Here is a 10016-nt window from a genome sequence, read left to right on the forward strand (position 1 = left end):
TTTAAATATTGGTTTTTGTTTTAGTCCTTACAGTCTATCATTCTCTTTCATTTGTTTTTTCAATTATTCAAACGCATTTCTGCAAATTTATATTTGAAAACAATCAAAAAGCAAATACTAGCTTTTCTTTTTCTTTTTTTGAATTTTAATAACTACAATATAATTTTAGTGTTATTAATATTATTTTTTCAGGTAGTTTATTTCATACAAAATGGATTTTGAAAAAGGGACCCACCTGGGTGGGTCCCAACAAGTGATCAAGTCTACAGCAAGATAAGGGGTTTGTAACTCCTCACCGTCCTTCTTTTTCAGATGTATCAGGTTTGAATAATTGTTTCCAGACGATGATGGGTTTAAGGGCAAATATCTAGGAAAGAAGGCGAGTTTCTCTCTGTGTGTATATATATATATATAGATGCATACATATAATTTTATATACATATATGCCTAGCAAATTTTAATTTTATCGTCAAACATTTTTGATTCATTGTTGCGATATTACTTATTTTTGGGCTATAATTTCTCTTGCAACATATTTGCTTCATGGCTTCAGCTATTAGATGGAAATTCCAGTTGATATTAATTTTGTATTCCATCTGTAATGTTGTTAAATTAATTTAAGCTCAAAATTTTTAAATTTCTAACGATTTCAACCAAATTTGAGATACCCATTTGGGTAACAATGAATCATTGATAGATGAACTTTTAAATATTACTAGATGAAGATCAATCCTGTTAATTTTTTTGATTGATCTTAATGTCCTTCCTTATGTGCTCGAATCTGAAATTTTTGGTACTCTATGTTGAAAGTTGAAACCTGTTTTGCTCATTGTGGCTGTGTTGTTTGGTAAATTTATGTTGAAATTTATATATCTTCCTGGTATATTGACACTTGATAATTCAACAATATTGGAGGATAAAGTGGACTTGAAGTTCATATGTTAACTATATACAGGATTGTTCAATAGGATCCCTCAAATACAAGTGGCCTTCATGATGAGTGAGAACAGAACTATTGATGGTTGCTTTAAGCAATTTTATACTTTCTGCCTTCAAATAACCCGAGAACAATTTGATCAATTTGCTGTTATAAAGCCTTACATAATTGTTTAGAATTGTAATGATGTTATATATTTTAATGCTTGGCCCTAGTGTTTGAGGAAGCATCAAGTCTAAGGTTCGAATCCTCTTTCTTTTTTTTTTTTCTTTTTTTTTTTTGGGGGGGGGGGGGGGGGGGGTGGGGAAGAATATGTTAATGCATGTATGTGTTTATATTATTCGAAACCTCTTTTTTTTTGGGTGCTCGTTGCGGTCAGATCACCCTGCTTAGCCGGTGTGGTAGACGCTTGGTGTGGTAGCAGATCCTAGGACTGGGTCTGGCTTTGATACTAACAAACTCAAAATTCAAAGCATTGCACTTCTCCTTGAATACTAAAAGTTGGCTATCAGATATGCCTTATGAGAATAAGTAAAAGTTGATAAATTAGTAGAATCTATTAATTTTTATGATGTTTCATGTTTATCCATGTCAAGCATTTTTTGTTTGAAGCATATAGTGAAATTTTTAGTGTAAAATAGGATAACTTGTTTCAAGTCATTTCATTGGACGAATTAATCATCAATTGGATGCCTTATTGGTTTTAGGTTTAAGAAAACAGCAAAATGCAACTCAAGATTAAATGATTTTTTTTATAAAAATTATTTTGGCATAATATGGATGCTTTTGTAAGACTTTAATTTTCTAATTTTGTACTATATTGAAGTGGTGTTGCTATAGTAGTTGGAAATTGTGTTTGTTGTTTGCTTAAAATCCCAAGATTGAATGGAGGTGTTGATCATTATTTGGTTTCAGTTCTCATTATGGATCAGTCAGAGTTAGAGAGGAGCGGAGCAGAGAAAGGAACAGATTGGGAGGAAGCACTCCAAGTATATGAAAAAGTGATTGCCTGTGGGAGTGAGGCTTTGCAAATACGAGCCATAATCAAGCTTGCACGTCTTGCTAACCATGCACCTGAGGATATATTGGCATGTACCATACCCATCCTTGCAGAGCTTCTTGGTAGTCCTAGTAATTTGAGTGGTTCCATTCAGGAAGCAATTGTGTACTGCTTGAAATGCATTGCTTGTCAGGGACAGGGAAAATTGGCTGTAATCATTGGCCAATCTAGCGCTGTTCCTTCCCTCTTCAGGTTATTAGATCAATCTGATGGTAGTTTACAAAGAGTTATTTTAAAATGCCTTCGAAATATTGTTACATTTGGAGAGCTTAATCGCATAATTCTAGTTCGAAATGGTGGGCTAGAAATTGTCCTTAATATGTTGAATTCCTGCCCTGATGGTTCAAGGCGCTTATTGTTAGAAATTTTAAGTGCATTGGCTCTTTTGAGAGAGGCTAGGAAGGTCATTGTTCGTTTAGGAGGCCTTAGTTTTCTTGTTGAATCTGCTAAACGTGGCAGCATGATATCTAGAATTAGAGCCGCTCAGGCAATTGGGTTACTTGGACTGGTTAGAAAAGCGAGGCGGATGCTTGTTGAGTTAGGTGTTATACCGGTGCTTATTGAATTACTTCGGAATGGAGATAGCTCAACAAAGCTGGTAGCTGGTAATGCTCTTGGCATCATCTCATCTCATGTTGATTACATTAGGCCAGTTGCTGACGCCGGAGCCATTGCTTTATATGTGGAGCTTCTTCAAGGACCTGAACCCGTGGGTAAGGAGATTGCAGAGGACGTATTTTGTATTTTAGCTGTTGCTGAAGCAAATGCTATTACAATTACCGAGCACTTGGTGAGACTCCTTAGAGGAGGAGAAGATCACGCCAAGGCTGCAGCCGCCGATGTTCTCTGGGATCTCTCAGGCTACAAGCACTCTTTATCTGTTATTCGAAACTCTGGAGCAATTCCGATTCTGGTTGAGCTTTTGAGGGACGGGAATGATGATGTTAGGGAGAAGGTTTCTGGGGCTATTGCTCAGTTGAGTTACAATGCGGAGGATCGAGTAGCCCTTGCCGATGCGGGTGCAATTCCAACTCTCATTGATATGCTGCTGGTCGAGTCGGAGGAGCTGAAGGATAACGTTGCAGAAGCCCTTGTGAATTTTTCGGAGGACCCCTTACTGTGTGATAGAATAACCGGTGTTTTCAGCATTCCTTCGTTCCAGGATATGCAGGATAGATTGATCCAGATTCGTGCTTCTGATGCTCGTTTGACTGTGTCTTTGAGACAGATAAGCATTGAGCATCTCACTTGGGACCCTGGTCTTGATTGAATTGTATTGCCATGGTTTTTTGTTCTCCCCTGTAAAATCTGTCATTTTTAGAATATTTGGTTAGCAGTTGTATAATAATATGTAATCTAAGAAATGATTGAATGGAAATATTTCGTATTTTTCTCATCAATTATTGCTCTTCTGTGATGGGTTGGAGAAAATTTTCAATGACGCTATTGAAATTGGTTTAGCAGCCAATGCACTTCACAAAAAAATCTTCTATCCGTTTCCCTTGTACTCGTAATTGGTTTGGCGGTTTCTATGAACTTCTATTTGGTAGAATTACGGAAACATGGAATTTTGGATGCTTTTCTAGTCATGGATTTTGTTAAAAGTCTAAGATGACATGGAAAAACACAATTCATTTGTCCAAACCACTCTTACTATTTTCAGCTATTATTTTTGTATATTAAGTATCACTTTTATACACGTAGATATCATTTTTGTGCAAATCAAGTCATCAAAATTGTATACACAAAAAAAAGATACCTACATTCACAAAGAATGATGCTGTTGTGTACAAGAGTAGTATTTACATACACGACTCATATATATATAGTTTCAACTAAAATTCCGTTATCTACAGTTAGTCAAGCTAATTTCATAACCAATTCTAGCAATAGGGGCTTGTTACATTTGCAATGACCTTTACATTTCTGCATCTATAGATATAGATCAAAACACATATACATATATAGATGCTAATACAATGTATAAGCTTTTCAGATTCCAATGGGCCTGGCTCAGAGTATTGCCCATAAAAGGAAGTATGGACCATAATTCAGAGAGAGAATAAGAGTCCAAATGGGCTGGGCTCTGTGGGAATATTACTTCTAACGATTGGGAAGATATGGTGTTTCATGTTTCTTATATGGTATTGGTCACCGGTCTGAAAAATTTGTTACATGGTATAATTGTTCGGGCTAATCACAAAGCGACAAATAAAAAAATAAATAAATAATAATTAAAAATAACATAAAAAGTTAACGCATTTGTTTATGTGTTATTTTGTAATCCAGGATTAATAATTTCGGACCATATAATAATTTATAATTCTTGTACTGCTCTCTCTCTCTCTCTCTCTCACGCACACACACACGTGCAAATATGAAAAAGTCAAAAAGAATTAATCATGATTAAGATCATGCTCATAGCTAAGCATCCGTGTTTTCTTATAAAAATATAAAGGACAATATGAAATCCAAATCATACGTAAAAACAGTATACTTGCTATTTGCTAACATAACCGCTCTAAACTGCAAAACCCAATTCAAAAATTTCAAATATACGTTAATTGTCTAAGATCATGAATATACTTACTTCCTAAGAGTTTTTCTTTAATATGGGATTGAAGTAGCGATGCTTAGATCAAAAAGGTACATTAAATTGTCTAACTGAATGATTTTGAATGGTTATTTATACAAAATAGATGACCAATTAAAAGTCGCAGGTCTGACAATTCAACTATTCGGTATAAAAATAATTTTTTATAAAATTTTATTGACAAAACATTGAAACCGTGTACCCGAAATTTTTTTTTTCATTAATTTTATATCCAAAGTTACTCATTTTAACTATGAGCATATTTATGTTTGATAGCACGAAATTGACGCGTATCCCAGACCTACCATGTTGTCCCCACAATTTCACTTCAAGCTGCTTATCTACAACCAATCTTGATGTATCTATATAACCAATCACCCACATACTTTTGATAGTGAAAATATTTTTATAATTTAATATAATTGGTGTCTTCATTCTAGACCTTTTTAAAAAAGCCAAGAAAGTAGTGATGCTTTCAAAGTAAACTGAATGGAAATTGAGAGCAGAAACAGCATTTACTTTGAAGTCCAACTAGTTCTCGTTGTATATTTTCCGAGAAAATGTGGTTTCTATCCTATGATGCTTGATGATGACTAATTGAGTAGTTTTGATGCTGACTAAAACCAATTTGCTTCCATGAAAATGCATGGAAGGAGCTTGAATTTGTCATTTGAATTCCAAATTAGAATGGAACAACTTTATCTTTCAAAATATCACCCCTTTGAAAATTTGAAGGATCGTACCAAAGGAAAAAAAATAAAATAATACTTTCACACTTCATAGCGTCAATCAATTTCACATGGACCAGAATTCAATTTGAGTTTTTCTACTGTCACATTACAATTTTCAAATGCATGCTTGTGTAAGTATTGTGGCAATATAGTCTGTGGGTGTGGTAATCAATTCATATTCGATTTGTTTAGTTAATGAATTATCGAATTTGAATCGCTGACGAGTTATCGAATTGAATGTTTCAATCCATATCTTAATTGGCTCAAATTCGGATTGGATTGGATTCAGAATGAGTTTAAAATCTTGTCCTCTGATATGTCTAATTATAAGTTTAGACGGAGGGAAGAATCGTTAATATATAGAATAACATAATAATAGATAATTAATATATATAAATTTAATAGTATGTAACTCATATATGTAACATTCAGGCACAGACCCAATGTGGGACCAATGAGGCAGTCCCTACTGAATTTTTTATATTTTTATTTTATATCTTAATTTTTTTAAAATTTATGAAGATGCCCCACTAAAATTACAATTTGTCCCCAGTGAATTCTTTTTTATTTTATTTAATTTAATTTTACATTTTATACTTTAATTTTTTCAAAAATTATGAAAATTCCCCCACTAAAATTACAATTCAGCCCCATTGATTTTATTTTATTTTATTTTATTTTATTTTTTTGCATTTTATACTTTACATTTTTTAAATTTACAAAAAAAACCCAATTGAAATTATAAAAATGGAACCACTATATAAAGTTTGCTCCACAAATTAAAAGTTCGTCCCCTCTCACAAAATTTCCCAAGTCCGTCACAAAATTTCACACACACACACACATATATATAATTTTAATCGAATCGAATCACTGTTTGATTGTGTTAACTATAATGCATATCCGATTTGTTAAGGTAACGAATTATCGTATTCAGATTATTATGGAATTATCAGTTTTTTTTATTCGATTCATATTTAGATAATCAGACCGGATTTAGATCAAAATCTGATCTGTTAATATGTCTAGGTGACGACCTTGTCGGTGTATAAAAAGGGAAAATAATATATATGTGGTTGTGCTATCTTTAAGTGGTACGATTAATGTGTTTGGACTTTGGGGCTAAGACTAAGAACAAAATGGGACAATATCATATAGTGCTTTCTTTTTAATGAGACTAGAAATAATTTGTGCAACTTCTGTGACATTTCATGACTAATCCAATAGGTCATTTCACTTCAAAAAAACACATCTGTCCAAACAGGGACAACCTCTCGCATGTTCTTTTCAAACACAAACTTTAGGTTTTGGCTGTTTAGGGCATGTTTGGTGTCTGTTCCCAAGTGTGCTGTAGTGTTCCCGGGCCGCTACAGTAGCCCATTTTGAGTCCACAATATGTTTGGCCCGTATTGTTTTATTCTCAACAGTACCAGAATACTTTCAAAACAAATCCACTATTTGGCTCAAAAGCTGGAACAAGATTATTTGTTTTTTTTTTTTTTTTTTTTTTTTTTTTCTCGTTTTTTTCACTTTACCTATATATATACATATATACACAAATATTGCTGTTTAGCATTCTAATGCTGACGTAATAGGCAGAATGCGTGTTGACGTCAGTATGATAGTTAAATTTCGGCGGGTATTATAGTACTAGTAATAATACTATAAAAAATAAAACTTTTGGAAGATTCCGCTATTTGCATTTAGTACACATACTCTACATTATTTATATAGAAAATTAGAAACCAGTGCACACACGTCACATGTTTCTTTATACTCTTACTTTTTGTAAATTACATTTCTATCACCACTAATCAAAGTGTCCCATCTATTTTTAGTCCTCATACCTTTGTATATCTATACATTCCACCACTTTTAAAGCTGTATTCATCTAATCAAAATTCCACTATTTTACATTTCACCACCAGTATCTTTTTGTTTTTTCCTTCAAAATTTTAAGTAAATACAGCCCATTATATATATATATTGTCTCAATTGAGGCTCGAACACTCATAGTCAATAAATATTCCAAATTACAAATCATGGAATAGAACTTGAGTAAAACATGATCTAGATATATTTCATATATTTTTTATATATTAACCAAAACTAGAACAAATCTTTTAGATCGAACATTCAAATCAAACTCGACCTTAATTCTGATAAAACAAAAATAAAATTCAAAACCTTAATCTTGATATAAATAAATAAACAAACTCGAGACCTTAAACTTACCACATGAGACGAATTAATCTAACTATTTAGTAGGTATTAATGTATAATCGGTTGTGCTACTCTACTTCGATTGAATTTGGTCGAGAAAGAATTTTACTTATCCTATAAGTTTCTCCTTTGAGATTTGTGGAGCTTATTTAATTTCATTAGAGTATTAAACTGTTCTTTTGTGTAAAATATAGACTGTCACGTATGATGTGTAATTTTTTATTTTTATTTTTTTATATACAGCAGTCTGTTAAGATACTCTGACACGTCACCAATGTATAAAATTATTGTGTATTTTATCACGTTTATATTATTTTGATATTAATAATATATTTACATCACCAATGTGTAAAATTAGTGTGTATTTTATCACATTTACATTATTTTGATATTAATAATGTATTTTGGCCGTGTTCGTGTATGACATCGTAAATTGATGAAATTGAAGAAAACTTTTATTTAATTTTTTGAATTATTTTCTTCTAATTTCACTATTTCTAATTTTAAACCTTCAATTCTGTCTAATTGAATACAACATAAATATAGTTCAAAATTCTAGAAAAAGTAGTAATACTTTCAAAAGTAAATTGAATGGAAATTGAGAGGTGAGCAACCATTCTTTGGAAGTCCAACTAGTTCTCATTTAAGTAAAAGGAAAGTGGTGGTATATTTTCCGGGAGAAAAAGTGTTATCTATCCTGTGATGTTGCTGAAAACAATTGCTTTGGAAAATGCATTGAAGAAGAAGCTTGAATTTGTCATTTGTGCTGCGCAATTACTTTTCAATTCCAAATTAGTATGTAAACTTTTTACCATTCAACATACCGTCCCTTTGAATATTTGAACTAGGACAAGAAAGTCTCAATTTCACATGGACCATAATTCAATTTTATTATTTTTTCTACGGTCACATTGCGATATTCAAACTTCTAGAGTTGAATATTCAAACTAATTAAGTGTCCAAATATATAATTGTGCGTACGTGTGTGTAACTAAACTAATTTTATATCTTACATCATCATGACCATAAAAGTTCATACTTAATTTTGATAAATCACTTGTTGATGACGAAATGTTATAAAGGGATATTTATTTTACATCGAAATTGAATGAAAGAGTGATTAAATATAAATGAATAAATATATATCACTACCTAATAATTTAAATTTTAAATAAATAAATAAGTCATATGATAATTAAATTTAATTCTCAAACGGGTACCACACCATGCTTCCACCTCATGGTGAAAAATGGATAAGAAGGCTTCCGTATTGTGAACATTCCATGAACATCAAATAGGGACCACCTGGTTCATGTTATTTGTTTAGTCAAAATCAAAACCAATTATGGTTGGTTGCTTAGTCAAAATCAAAAACAATTATGGTTGGGCTTTTTTGGAGTAATTTGTAGGAAATGTGAAAAAGGTACAAATTTTTTGGTCGATTCTAATTGGAATTGTGTGTTCGTTAAATCATTAATAATATAGTATATATATTTTTTTCCTTAACAACAACAACACAAAAGGAAAGAGAGACAAAACTTTTCACACACAATCAGTAGCATCAGCTTTGAGAAGCCGAGAGATCGATGAAGGCATCGATTGTAGCACAGCCTTCGTATCATTATGGATAGACAAGTTACAGCATGGGCTACCTGATTACCATCCTTACGAACATGCATAATTAAAAAATTAAAAAAAAAATTTAAAACTATACATCAGACGTCATTATGACTCATTAATAATAATAATAAAAAAAAAAGAACACTCAATGAACACTCACAGTTTCCTCCTAGAGAAATTTGAAAATTTGGGTTCGTATTAAAAAAAATTTGACTCCGGTAATTTCAATTGAATCCAATTTCGCTGATATTTTCAACGTGTAGAAAATATAGGAACAATTTTATTTGACTATATCATTGTACGGAAAATTTCTATTAGTTTAATTCCATTTATAAGATACATTAAATAAAAAATTTGGTAACATAAAATAAATTTTTTAAATTTTGAAAGAAATAAAAAATCTATTTCAAATATTCTGAAACTCTATAATCAACATTTTAAAATATTATATTCAAAATTCTTGTAGATTCATTGCAAGAAATTCTATGATCAACCCAAGTTGTGTAATCAATTACTGAATTCAACATAAGTAATGAAAAGGATAAAATTATATACATGAACAGTCAAATAGAACAAGCATTTAAGATTTAGGTAACAAATTTTTTAATATGTACTTTAAAATAATTGTGGTCATAAAATAACCAAATTCTTTATTGTATTATATACATATTAAATATATATTAATATAGTCAAAGCAAAGGCAGTTATCAAAATTTTCTGAGAAGCATGAATCAAAATCCTCTCTAGCACAATTTTTACTGTTTACTTTGAAAATTCACCATTTCAAATGATTAATTTCAATATTACAAGTTTTGTCATTTTAAATTTAATCACTTTTATTAATGAGATTTT

At 31.4% G+C, this 10016-nt stretch overlaps 1 protein-coding gene across 1 annotated transcript; it reads left to right on the forward strand.

The window, feature by feature from the left end:
- The first annotated feature begins 221 nt into the window (after positions 1-221).
- On the forward strand, positions 222-3397 carry LOC132312245 (uncharacterized). The gene is made up of 2 exons (XM_059810538.1): positions 222-379; positions 1853-3397. Exon 2 carries the CDS (start codon positions 1861-1863, stop codon positions 3265-3267), a length of 1407 nt encoding a protein of 468 aa, XP_059666521.1. The 5' UTR covers positions 222-379; positions 1853-1860; the 3' UTR covers positions 3268-3397.
- The last annotated feature ends 6619 nt before the right edge of the window (positions 3398-10016 follow it).

This window comes from Cornus florida, unplaced genomic scaffold (genome assembly GCF_030987335.1).
Source record: "Cornus florida cultivar Cherokee Brave unplaced genomic scaffold, ASM3098733v1 CherokeeBrave_3.0.0_Hap2_Chr06, whole genome shotgun sequence".
In the NCBI taxonomy this organism is placed as follows: Eukaryota; Viridiplantae; Streptophyta; class Magnoliopsida; order Cornales; family Cornaceae; genus Cornus; species Cornus florida.

Excerpts from the sequence above, each read along its gene's own strand:
- LOC132312245 (XM_059810538.1), top strand. The coding sequence starts at position 1,861 with ATGGATCAGTCAGAGTTAGAGAGGAGCGGAGCAGAGAAAGGAACAGAT.